The sequence below is a fragment of the Mycotypha africana genome (assembly GCF_025528875.1).
Source record: "Mycotypha africana strain NRRL 2978 chromosome Unknown BDF20scaffold_10, whole genome shotgun sequence".
NCBI lineage: Eukaryota > Fungi > Mucoromycota > Mucoromycetes > Mucorales > Mycotyphaceae > Mycotypha > Mycotypha africana.
The window spans coordinates 1,307,682-1,319,934 of record NW_026515734.1 but is presented as its reverse complement, the minus strand read 5'-3'; the positions used below and the strand labels follow the sequence as shown (position 1 = coordinate 1,319,934).

At 37.8% G+C, this 12,253-nt stretch overlaps 6 protein-coding genes across 6 annotated transcripts; 3 read left to right on the top strand and 3 right to left on the bottom strand.

The window, feature by feature from the left end:
- Nucleotides 1-19: 19 nt before the first annotated feature.
- BDF20DRAFT_923416 (major facilitator superfamily domain-containing protein) lies at nt 20-2,088 on the bottom strand (the record flags this gene model as incomplete). Its single annotated transcript, XM_053084681.1, has 7 exons — nt 1,904-2,088; nt 1,488-1,833; nt 1,378-1,408; nt 1,173-1,309; nt 450-956; nt 281-383; nt 20-209 (listed from the first exon to the last, which is right to left on the bottom strand). Exons 1-7 carry the CDS (start codon nt 2,078-2,080, stop codon nt 20-22), a joined length of 1,491 nt encoding a protein of 496 aa, XP_052933108.1. The 5' UTR covers nt 2,081-2,088.
- A 1,498-nt stretch (nt 2,089-3,586) lies between these two features.
- Nucleotides 3,587-4,760, top strand: BDF20DRAFT_891231 (short-chain dehydrogenase/reductase SDR). Its single transcript, XM_053082239.1, has 5 exons — nt 3,587-3,644; nt 3,716-3,776; nt 3,857-3,882; nt 3,967-4,442; nt 4,530-4,760. The coding sequence occupies exons 1-5, from the start codon at nt 3,607-3,609 to the stop codon at nt 4,712-4,714; spliced, it is 786 nt and encodes a 261-aa protein (XP_052933107.1). The 5' UTR covers nt 3,587-3,606; the 3' UTR covers nt 4,715-4,760.
- On the bottom strand, nt 4,761-6,599 carry BDF20DRAFT_891227 (Hydroxyethylthiazole kinase family-domain-containing protein). Its single transcript, XM_053082238.1, has 4 exons — nt 6,107-6,599; nt 5,726-6,037; nt 5,242-5,649; nt 4,761-5,156 (listed from the first exon to the last, which is right to left on the bottom strand). The coding sequence occupies exons 1-4, from the start codon at nt 6,567-6,569 to the stop codon at nt 4,819-4,821; spliced, it is 1,521 nt and encodes a 506-aa protein (XP_052933106.1). The 5' UTR covers nt 6,570-6,599; the 3' UTR covers nt 4,761-4,818.
- Nucleotides 6,600-7,070: 471 nt separating this feature from the next.
- On the bottom strand, nt 7,071-8,903 carry BDF20DRAFT_891224 (ATP-dependent RNA helicase HAS1). The gene is made up of 4 exons (XM_053082237.1): nt 8,714-8,903; nt 8,218-8,651; nt 7,425-8,159; nt 7,071-7,348 (listed from the first exon to the last, which is right to left on the bottom strand). Exons 1-4 carry the CDS (start codon nt 8,859-8,861, stop codon nt 7,151-7,153), a joined length of 1,515 nt encoding a protein of 504 aa, XP_052933105.1. The 5' UTR covers nt 8,862-8,903; the 3' UTR covers nt 7,071-7,150.
- Nucleotides 8,904-9,435: 532 nt separating this feature from the next.
- Nucleotides 9,436-9,982, top strand: BDF20DRAFT_891220 (uncharacterized protein). The gene is made up of 3 exons (XM_053082236.1): nt 9,436-9,575; nt 9,607-9,699; nt 9,756-9,982. Exons 1-3 carry the CDS (start codon nt 9,545-9,547, stop codon nt 9,947-9,949), a joined length of 318 nt encoding a protein of 105 aa, XP_052933104.1. The 5' UTR covers nt 9,436-9,544; the 3' UTR covers nt 9,950-9,982.
- A 593-nt stretch (nt 9,983-10,575) lies between these two features.
- On the top strand, nt 10,576-11,028 carry BDF20DRAFT_916235 (uncharacterized protein; the record flags this gene model as incomplete). The annotated part of the gene is made up of 3 exons (XM_053084424.1): nt 10,576-10,644; nt 10,717-10,817; nt 10,887-11,028. The coding sequence occupies 3 exons, from the start codon at nt 10,576-10,578 to the stop codon at nt 11,026-11,028; spliced, it is 312 nt and encodes a 103-aa protein (XP_052933103.1).
- Nucleotides 11,029-12,253: the final 1,225 nt, after the last annotated feature.

Here is a 12,253-nt window from a genome sequence, read left to right as displayed (position 1 = left end):
TATGAAACTATGAGAGCATTTATGGAGAGCTATCTTCAGATTGTTTTTCAAGGCGTTTTGCGCGCCATTTAGGTCCAAATTTAAGCTCGAAAAACATGGTTATCCGTGAGACAAATAGAACTGACGAGACCGTAGTAAAATACCATCCAGGACTCAATATTTTTAGCCCAGGCTGTACCGTTAATGTAGCTAGAGCTGCGAGTAGACATCTAGAAGAATTATAGAATTTCAACGTGTTAACAAGCAACCTCAGTAAACAGTGAAGTTATTCACTCAATACCTAACAAGATTATTAGATGCAATACAAGCCGCTGAATTTATAGGAAATAAGTCAACCAAAAGAGTACTAACAGCATTGAATGTCGATGTAGCGCAGTATGACACTAGTATAGCCGTACTCACACTCAGTTAGCTCTCCAAAGAAATAATGGATTGATAGAAAGACTTACGTATAAAATTGATGCTAATCGGGATTGCTATATGAAGTTTATAGAAAAGACACCAGCCGTAACAGATCATGAAAATGTTGAAAAGTAGTCCCCATATCCATGTGACACCCAGTCTAGCTCTTTCAATTGGAAAATCTGGATCTAAGGATCCTCTTTTTGTATATTTTTCGTCAATTTTTAAGGACCTTGCTATCTTGCGAAATCTCCAATTCAGTAATTTTCCGCAAGTATACGAGCCGAGTAAGGCTCCAAAGCCGTTGGAAAGATAACATAAACCGATTTGAATTTCTTGTAATCCATAAATTTCAGAGTATAATTTTGTCGAGCTTGTCATGACACAATAAAGACTTGCATACTGTAGAGAGTTATATACCAATAGAATGATAATGTCTTTTTCTTTTAGATTGAGAAAAGGTTGAAGAAGTGGCTTCAACAAATGTAGTTTGTTCGTTTCTGAGTGTTGCGTTGAAATATTTGTTTCATCTTTTTCCTCATTGAGGCTCTGTTCTGTTGAACGGGTATTGAGATGTTTGGTACATTTACCAGCAGTATTTATAATGTACGGTTGAGAGCATGCAGTTTTACTCGAGATGAAACTTTGATGAGATTGGCTAAATTGCTGTCTTTCAGATTTATATGTGGACACTACACTGTTGTTTCCTGAATCTTTAACTGCCCTTCTTTCATTGTTATCTTTTACTCGCTGCCTCCTCTCCAGTCTACGTCTCCAATACTGTAACGGAGTCGGATTGGCATAACCCGATCCATCCCCAACCAAAGACCGTAGAGTCTCCGGGAATAAGCAAATTTGCATTATAAAAACTATGCCAGCGAAAATAGCCAAGACCCACATTATCCATCTAACAAATACGGATTAAAATCGCTTCTATATGCTTTAACATGCTGAATAATCTTCGTCAGATTTTACCTCCAGCCCAGTTGATAGGTTATGATTCCACCTGTGCAGCAGCAAATAAATGATCGTCGTTAGCTTTTTGTTTGATGCAGATCCTTTTTCACTTTTTCCAAGTGATCTACCTAAAACAGGGCCTACAAGTGTGCCCATCATAGAGCCCATTGAAAGTATACCCATGTAGCCACCACGTTCATCAGGTGTTGATATGTCCCCTATAGCACCAGTTCCCAAAGCCAAAGACGAACTGGCGCCGAATGCTTGAAGTATTCTTAAGAAAAGCAGCGTTATATAGTTCTGAGTGCAGGCTAAACCAACGCAAGCGGAGAAATATATTAAAATTGTAATAATTAAAACAGGCCTGCGACCATAAGTATCAGCTATGGATCCCCATAAGCATGGCGATACGCCTTGAGCCATCATATAAACTGTGATACTCCAATGAACTTGCTGTTCTAATAATTGTAACTCCTTGTGGGATAGTGTTAACAAATCACAGTAATTGCAATCCATAATTAAGATAAAACGTACTATCACTTACTTGTCCTATTACGTTAAGCGCTGGGAAGTACATATTTGCAGATAATGGATTCGTAAAGCATGTAATGAAGACAATGGTGACAATCATTGTTTTCATCCTTTTTGATAAAGTGCTGTAAGTAGGGTTGGTGACAGTACTGCTGTTCCTTATATTTGCTTTGCTTGAAGTCTCACTCATCTTCTCTGATATGCATTCGTCATTAACCATGGTGATACTCGACATGTGGATATTATTATTAGCTACTTTGTTATCACTTTGAGTAGTACTTCTAACTGCTACGTTCATTTAAAAAAAAAGAGGAAAACTCAGTGTTTTAGTGACGTTTACCGATAATAGTACAAGTAAGAAGAGGAAAAGAGGGTCAACTGTAATGAAAAATAAATATATTCCACTTGAACGAGATATGTATGTGAGTGTAAGCTAAGCATAGATCTTTGTTTGAGGAACAATAACAAACACTGTCCAATACTAGCTTTAATGTAATGCGCCAATTTGATATGCAGTAAGAAGCAGCGCTGGGGCGAGTGGATAGCTTCCAAAAAATAAAATAAAATAAAACAATTATCGAAGGGACTTTTCAAGAAATTAGTTCTCATACAAAGACTCGCAGTATATTCAATGGTTTATAATGAAAGTGTATGCTTGGGCGTGTATCTTGAAAGTCAGTGAATGAATAGTTTCAAAGTTTTGTTTTTTCAAAATAATGCAGTTAGATTTAAATGGTATATGATTTACATGACACATAGCATGTATTAGGTTTGTTTTAACTGCACATCTCTGATATGGATATATTGGTAGTTTTGACATCAGTGAAACGGAAGTTCAACAAGGTAAAAAAAAAAATACAGCGTTTTTATGGAAACGGATAAGACTATCTCCGTTACTCTGTCAAAGTGCAACTTGCAATACTATATATCGTAAGAAGCATCTAATTGTTGTCTGCTATAAGAAGCGACATCATGATGAATGGCCTAGTAATTAAAGTAGCAATAAAAAGTTGTATAGTAAAAAACTTGATGCTTCTGTGTTCAAATAAAATCCCTTTCAATTGGTTCACTTTAACATTAATCGTCCTATTTGTATATGTATCTTATCTTAGTGCAAATTCTATGCCATAATTAACAACGATATCTATGGAGATATAGAAACTTTTGTATGAATGAAGATCCATAATGGAAGTTGTTACGGATTGGGGACTCCTAAACGTATGTTATATAGTTGCTTCATCTTTATTACTCTTCTGTTAGAAACATAAAACATAAAACAGAAAACAGAAAACAGAAAAGGACACGTTAAGTACATGGTTAAGACTGCTTTCAGTGAAAGTTGAGGCGGATATGTCTAGAACTTCGATTAGGGACGATAATACACGTGTCATATATTGCGTTCTGCCTTTTAGCCCCTGTAGAGTTATAAGAAATAAACAGTACAATTGTAAGGTACCAATAACAGAACACTTACAGTTAACGTTAAAAGTTAACTGGTATATTTGTCACAGCATTTGGGCCGGTTTTGCCAAACATCACCCCCCAAAACCCAAAACCCAAACCTGACTTAATTAAATCTAAATTTGTAAACTCAAAGTGATGTGCTACGAGGACAAATCAATAAAAAACATTACTAATGCCTATTGGGATAAATGATGACGATCTGTTTATGTTTTCAGTTTTCTTTTTTCTTTCGCACATACTTTATAAGCAAATATGCATATCAAAGGAAACACTTTCATTGTCACTGGAGGGTAGTGTACAAACCATTTTACTCTTATGCAACCCTAGTCCCTACATAGTTACTAATAACAAGTTCGAACAGTGCAAGTGGCCTTGGCGAAGCTACCGTAAGAGAACTAATTGCTCGTAGAGCTAATGTTGCTGTAAGTTTGCATCAAACAAATGGCTGACTCAAAAGCTCGTAATGTTTCAACTAATGCATTTGTTTTTCTCCTTTTGCTAGATTTTTGATTTGAACGAACAGAAAGCGTAAACTACCTGCAAAAAATTCTGAGATAGGAAAAGTAGCAGGTAACAATCTTTGACACATATCATCTTTATTTTTTTTAACAGTGAAGAGCTAGCCAAAGCATTGGGGACAAATGCCTTCACTCCCGGACAGGTTGATGTTACATCAGAGGAAGCAGTTAGAAAAGCATTACAAAAGACAGTTGACAAATTTGGAAGAGTTGCTGGTTGTATTAATTGTGGTGGAGTTGCTACAGCAGCCAAGATTGCTCGTAAAGGAGACTCATCTCGCACAATGACAATGGATTTATTTGACTTTACTGTTCGTGTCAATTTAATTGGTACCTTCAACGTTTGTAAGCAAACAGCTCAGCTTATGGCTAATCAAGAAGATGCTTCTACAAAAGAAGAAGAAAAAGGTATTATTATCAATACAGCTTCAGTCGCTTATCAAGATGGGCAAACTGGACAAGTTGCTTACGCAGCGTCCAAAGGTGGTGTAGCATCCATGTGTTTGCCCATGGCAAGAGATTTAGCATCTGCTAGGATCCGCGTCATGACTATTGCTCCAGGACTTTTCGGTAACGTCTTTTCACAGTTAGTTACTTCCACGTTGGAGTTTTGTTAGTGAACTGCATGGAAACTTACGATGAAATTCGTATAACTAGAAACCAATATGACTGCTGGTATGAATGAGCATGCCAAGAGTAAAATTCTTAAAGATGCTATCTTTCCAGCGAGAATGGGCCAACCAAAAGAATTTGCTTTACTCGCTTGTCATATCATCGAAAACAGCATGCTAAATGGTGAAGTGATAAGATTAGATGGTGCTACCAGATTAGGAAAGCTGTAGACTACGGAGTAGATAGAAATGAAATTTATTCGATAATATACAAAAAATGTAAACGATGTATTATGCTGCGTGAATGATTATGATTCTATAAAGTTGGTATAATCTTAACAAAGTACGCGAATACGAGCATGTTCTTTAAGCTTTTCAGGCGAATTTGTGAGGTTATATAACTCATCAATGAGAGCAGAACGGAAGGTACCTGGGCCATTAACATATTCACGCTTAGCGGCAACCTCGGAAGCAACTGTGACAGTAAGAATAGCAGCAACAGTTGCCAGTAAATAGTTATCACGGTTAGCGGCGGTAAAGCAGCTAACAACGGATGATACCATGCAACCACTTCCAGTAATCAATGGCAAGTATTTATCACCATTTTCAATTGCGATAACGTGCTTGCCATCAGAAACATAATCTATTGGACCAGTCAAGCCAACAATGCAGCCTGAGGCAAAAATGAAATCCATAAGCCTTGATGAGCATCGAGGAGTGATAAAAAAAGCTCAGGAAGTATGCTGCGAAGAACTTACCGTAATCATTCGCAACCTTTTTAACAGCTTCAATCATGATGTTTTCTTCTGCCTGACCAACTGAATCAACACCGCGCGCTTTGCCACCGAGACCAGCAATAGAGAGAATTTCGGCCCCGTTGCCTTTAAGCACTGTTATATCACATTCTGTTAAGAAACGTCGCACCATTTCCTTTCTGAAAGTAGTGGCACCACAGCCAACAGGATCCAAAATTACAGGATTTTTATTCTTAGCATTCGCTTTAGCAGCTCTAAACATTGTATCCAGGTTATTCAAAGTACCCATATTCAAAAGCATAGCTCCATTTACTGCCGCAAGCTCTTCCAATTCTTCAGGGTTTGTCGACATAATAGGCGAAGCGCCAACTGATAATGTGGCATTGGCATTATCATTGATAACGACGTAATCTATTCCATAAGGGGAAAGGCAAAAACTATCATGAATATTTTGAACGAGTCCATACGGTCAAGAATGTATACATACTGGTGATATGATGAACCATAGGTGTTGTAGCTTTCACATTTTTCGCAGCTTGAACAGCAAAATCCAAAACATTGTCATTGGGCTTATCATTATTTACACCAATTTTCTTAAAGCTATTGTGAATCAATTGACCAAGTTCTTCTGTTGCGGCTTTAGCATCATCAGCAGCCATAATGGCGGACACAACAGCAACGCCATTAATATGCAAGTTGCCTGTGTATGAACCTTCAATTAAGCGACATACATTCTCAGAATTAATACCACCGATAGCAACAGTAGGAATAGGCGTTTTTTCCAAGGTTTTGAGAAGCTCTATATGAATAAGATTATAACGAGGCATGAATATAAAGAGTAGAATATCAAATAACCGTAAATATCTACCTTTTACACCTTCAATTTCCATAGGCTTCTTAATGTTACTCTTAGTTGCAGTGAACCACACTGCTCCAATCCCAAGGTAGTCGGCGCCATCACGAACGGCAATAGCGGCTTCCTCGGCATTGTTACAGGAAACGCCGATGATCTTATTAGGACCTAACATCTTACGAGCTTGGATCAAAGGCATGTCGTCTTGACCAATATGCACACCATCTGCATCAACAGCTAAAGCAACATCGAGACGGTCATTGATAATTAGAGGAACGCCATGTTTGCGTGTCAATTCCTTAACCTTGATTGCGAAATCAATAAAAGGGCCAGTTTCAGTATCTTTTTCACGTAACTGAACCAACGTAGCTCCACCTTCCAAGGAGCGTTCAATTTGTCCTAGAAAAGTTTTTCCTTCAGGAACAAGTGAACGGTCAGTGACAAGATAAAGAGAGTAATCAATATTTTTCACAAGCATTTCACGTTACAAGCTCGGAATTAAGCAGTAGGATGAAGATATTTATACTTCAACTTCAAACCCGTTTTCTCGTGAGCACCTGCCATTATTCTTCCCGGTGATTGGTTGAACGAGTTTGCCCTTGATCTATGTTAGGAATCAACTCTTAAGGAATCAGGTTTTGTCTGTGACAACGATTTCCTCAGTACGTAAGTGTCACAAATGAAACAGTCCTATCAAATGCGAATGCAAAAGGCGTACAGAATGCCTTGGAGGATAAATATGAGCGTTGGAATCTGTAATAATGAAAGAGAATTTAATAGAAAAAAGAGATAACATATTATCGCTTAATGTTGTGGTTGAATTTCTGCTAAAGCAGCTGAATTTAGCTTAAGGATTGAGCATCAAATGCTCAAGTATTCCCTACTATGTGTATTATCTGCTAAGGGGCATTGGTTAGAACATTCGCCAAGTTTACCCAAATGCCTTTGGTCAAGACATGAGTTGAATGCATATGTAAGTGTTCATTTAATCATCATATCCGAGCAACAAAAATGCAGCTAATTGATATGCACAATGATGATAACTTTATTTAAAATGTTTTATTTTGAGCTTGTGATAGCTAAGTTAACCTTAGGAGGGACACTGAAACCAAACGACTTGGCCACTTTTTTGAGATCAAGCTTATCGACGTTGAAGATATTCTTGAGTTGAAAAGTTGCATATGCTTGCAAATATGATCTAAAAGCATCTCGTGCAGATTGATTAAGATAAAAGTTCTTCTCGATAATTTTCTCCAACTAAAAAGAGAACAGTGTCAGTACATGCAAATCGACATTTTTCTATTTAACTTCAAAATAACTAACGCTTGATTACCTGGCTTTGTACATTGGCAATTTTATTTTCAGGGAATTGGTATTCGTTCAAAGGAACCTTTGCTTCTTTCAAATACTTCAAGAAGCCAGCTTCGCTAGGTAGTAAAAATAGTAATGATTTCCCCTTACTTCCCGCACGCGCAGTTCTGCCAACACGATGTATGTAGTCTCTTGGGTCATCTGGTGGATCAAACTGTACAACCCAATCAACATCTGGGATATCTAGGCCTCTTGCTGCTACATCTGTACATAGTAAAATACCCTTCTCTGCTTGCGAAAATTCAAAAAATGTTGAATTTCGCTTTTGTTGCTTTTGACGGCCGTGCAATTCCATAACTGGTAGATCAATGTAGTTCAGCAGTTCGGCGTAATATTTAACTGTGTTGCAATTTGAAAAGAAAACAATCACTTTTTTCTTTTGGTTTTTGCGGAGAAAAGTGAACAAAAGAAGAAATCGCTTATCAGCCTCTACCAAAACAAAACCTTGTTCCAATCCTTCAGCTGTTGAAGTCTCATTCTTTTCATCCACATTGATATATAAAGGCGATTTAAGTGAAACTCGTGCAAGATCAGATACTTTGGTGGTTTGTGTTGCTGAAAAAAGCATAGTTTGACGTTGCTTGGGTAAGATCTTGACAATTTGCTTCATTTCCTCCTCGAAACCAATATCTAAAATACGATCTGCTTCATCGATGACAAATGTTTGCAATTTCTGGAAAATAAATCCTTGTGTATTCTAAGTTGAGAACGTTAGTGAAGTCAAAGTTTACCTAACACAACCACTTTATATTTACCTGCAAATGATCCAATAATCTACCTGGTGTAGCAACTAATAAATTGACACCCTTCGTCAACTTGTCCGACTCTGCCTTACGGTTAGCACCGCCAATAACAATCCCATGAGTGAGGTTGGAGTGATATTTGCAGAGCTCCTCAGCAACGCCATAAATCTGAATGGCCAACTCGCGAGTAGGAGAAACAATAATAGCTCCTGTACCGTGTCTAGCCTTGAAGTTGTTGCGAATCAAATGTTCGATTGTTGGAATTAAGAATGCAAGAGTTTTTCCGGAACCTGTTTTTGCAGCTCCTAGAACATCTTTGCCCTCTAAAAGAGGGGGGATTGTTTTTGCTTGAACTTGAGTCATTTCGACGAACCCCATGTCTTTTATCGCCTTCTTAGTATTTTCATGACAATCAAGCGCTTCGAATTTAACATTTAAAAAAGTTTCTGTAGGATGATTTATTGTTAGGAAATATGTTTCCTTCCAAACGGATCTACTCAAAATCTACCTTCATCGATTACCGCCTCTTGATTGTTCTCTTTCGATTCATCAAGTTGTGATTTTTCCACTGCTTCTGCTTCATGCTTCTGCTTCTTAGCTCTCTTATCAGCATGGGAGCGCTTTCGCTTCTTTTTCTCTACTGCTGTGTCAATCATTATTTCCGTATTATGTTCTGGAAAAAAAGAATAAAAAGTTACAATGATTTTGCCAAATGACGTTTGTGGCTTTATATGCGTGTGACTGTGTTCTCTCAGCAAGTAATCAGTTTCTAAGGTTTTCTTTTTTTAAGGAAGAACTCAGGAACCTGTGTTTGATCTTACCTTTTTTAGTAGACAATCTGAGTTTTATTAGGAGACGATTCTAAGTAAAACAAGACACGAATTGAGATAACTGTAAGATCTTTACACTTTAATTGGAGACATTAGTTTGAAGGTTATTAGATAGTTTTCAATTGATAGCGGCACTACGTCTAAAGCACTACGAGATGTACTGAATTTTTTTTAGCGCGACACAGGTTTTATTAGTAATAGACACAGGGTTGTGGTTTACGGGACGTTCTTTATGGATCAGATAAATTGATCTATGCGTTCTTCCGCCACATACGTAGATAACGGTTGTTGTTGTGAATCGTAATAAAAAAAAATAGATGCTGTCAAATTCGAAGCATTCAGATGTATTTTCTTTGACTTCTCCTCAGCATCTTCTTCTTCTATACTTTCTTTCCTCATTCTGATAGCTATTACTCACCATGTACAAAGCCAAAATCTTGCAAAAAATAAAATTGGTGGCAGAAGCACATAAGAATAAAGTCAAGGATGAGTCCTTCCGTAAGTAACACATGAGCGCGCTGCCGCAAATAAGTTATAGTGGTAATCCTCAGATTATATTTTGTATGACTAGTAAACATCGAGTGCAAGGATTGCAAAACACGCGGACATTTCAACAAGGCATACCATGAATGCAAGTTTTACAAAGCAGTTTCTGCGCGTGATGGTAAGTATCATGCTCTCACTGCAAGGCAAGTTTATGTTTGCTTAACGGAAATTTAGTTGGAAGTAGCGGCAAGAGACGTAAGCAATCAACTACAGTCAAGGAAGAAAAGAAGCAAGCAAGGAGAAAGAAGAAGCAAACAACTGGAGATATCAAGTGCATCAGTTGTGACTTAAAGGGTCATTCTATTTTTTGTTCCATCGAATGGAAAAGTTGCCAAGGGTCATACAGCCCAACTCGAACAATTCTGTAAAGTCTTCAACTTCAAAAAGTTAGGCTTCAGAAGGTAAAGTAGATAACACTCTGCTAAAATGATTCTGTTCTGAAGATTATTCTTTCACTTTTAACGTAGTGTTGTTGCGCTTAAGACAAACACAAGTGTGCTCTTCCGAATTCTGATTCGATCTGATGGCTTCACTGTAGACTTTTTATTTAGTCGTAAGAAGAAACCAAAAGAAGACGAAATCATTGATCATCATGACTTGACGTTGGAAGACTATTACTATGAAGAGATCACGGCAAACTGCAGACCCACATTTGTTGATCCTGGCCGAAAGACAGTATTTACAGCAGCAATCGGGTTAGAAACAGAAAGCATGAGATACGACGCTGCTCAACAAAAGAATATTACCACATGACGGGTAGTACTTGTATCAATACAGAATTAGAAAGGAAAAAAGCCAATTGTACGATGAAAGATATAGAAAGCAATATATCAAGTTGCAAAACAGGCTCACCTGAACAGTATGAAATATATACTACTCAAATACCGCAACGTTTAGAGACTCTGTTCTCATTCTACGGATCTGAGCAGAAGACTTTTTCCGAGACCATGATACTGAAGCTCTTGATGATAATGAAAGGTAGGCCAAGATAAATATGGCTGAAACAAGATTCCGTCTGTATCAAGGCAGCAAGCGTGCTGCAGACACGATGATGAACATGCTTGTTGATGGAGGTATCAAATACGACAAAGAATTACGGAAAAAAAGAAGGGAAGAACAGATGAAATGGCCATAGAAGAAGGGCAAACCTAAGCTTAATAAAAGAAGAAAACAGAAGAAGCGGAAAAAGAAAGGGAAACAGGAAGAAGAAAAGAAAGAGGAAGAGAACCACGTTCGGTAAGTCGTGTAGCGATTAACTGCCAGCTGAATTTGTGTATACTCACTCTATTATCTTGTTTCAACAAGACGATGGACCCCTGAGAAATTCAGGTTGAGTGATAGCAAAAACGTTCCTCTGATTGAATTTGGTGACGGCATGTTCAACAAATTCGCCGTTCATCTAAAAAGCCTTAGAACTGGTGTCGTTGGTGTTCTTGGCGTGCCTTGAAGCGAAAAGAGGCTACTGGTGATTTACTAGTGATAACAATTGCAGTACCTAAACTCTCGAACATGCAACAATTGCCGCTCCAACACCGTTGAAGCATTGAAGACTGTTCCAGGCCAAAGTAACCTTGCCTGTAAAGCCTGTTCGATATTCTGGAACCGGGACGTTAACGCTGCAAAAAACAGGTTGGTAATTAGCGTGTCGATATGGAAGTCAACTGGAAGACCTACTGAGTTTTGTAGAAAACCAAGGAAGTCACCCGCATCAACCGCTTAACAGCATCCTCTAATCGCCAGACCGAAACTGGCTCGATTTTTACAGGTAAACCTAAGTCTAGAAAATTGTAGTGACGGCTCGTAAATTGACCCGTCTCCACCACGAGTAAAAACACTGCAGCGAAGGAAAGTTACTGCAGCTATAATGTATAGCGCTTGACTGTAGCTACGTCGCATAATTAGAGTTTATATATTGCTATTATGAATCCGGAAAAAAAGTGCCATAGAACGATTTGATACTTTGGATCTTTCATCAAATATAATGCAATGATATTATGAACTGAAGGTGATAGCATAGGGCTGTGGTTGATGGATCACATTTATATATGACATGTTGATATCCAAATGATTGCCTGTTGTTGTTTCTTGTAGTTCTCTTCTGTCAAATTTTATCTTGACCCTTTTTTTCAACTGCTTTATTCACCTTACTAAAACGAAAGACAGACTATTATCAATAAGTAGTAGCCAATTCAAGCGTACAATATTTAAAAAACGCTGAATGCTTTTCCTCGAGTCCAAAGCATAGGGTGTACCATACTGAAAGTTGTTTGAACAAGAGGAAGCAAAAAAAAAAAAGAAAAAGAAAAGCCTTCCTTCAGAAGTGAGGATATGTTGAGGCAAATAAAAGGCTACTTGGCCAATTGTATATTGCATTGATTATTTATGCCGGTTAATAGACATAGAGGATGAATAAGTGGGGCTTCTTTTTAGTTTTCTATTTTGTGTAGAGAGAAACCAAGCAAATTTAACGAATGAAAAGCACCGTTTCTCCGGTTAAGCCACGAAAGCAGTGGTACTCACAATTTTGATACGGTGCAAGTTCTAATATGCTGTTTATTGAAATCAGCTTAGCAAAACAAATCATTCTCAGGAAAGATCTTGTTACATGCAAATAAAAAGTTGCTTTTTTTATTACCCTTGTTATGACCGAGTTCGCGTTTGTTATTACTGAA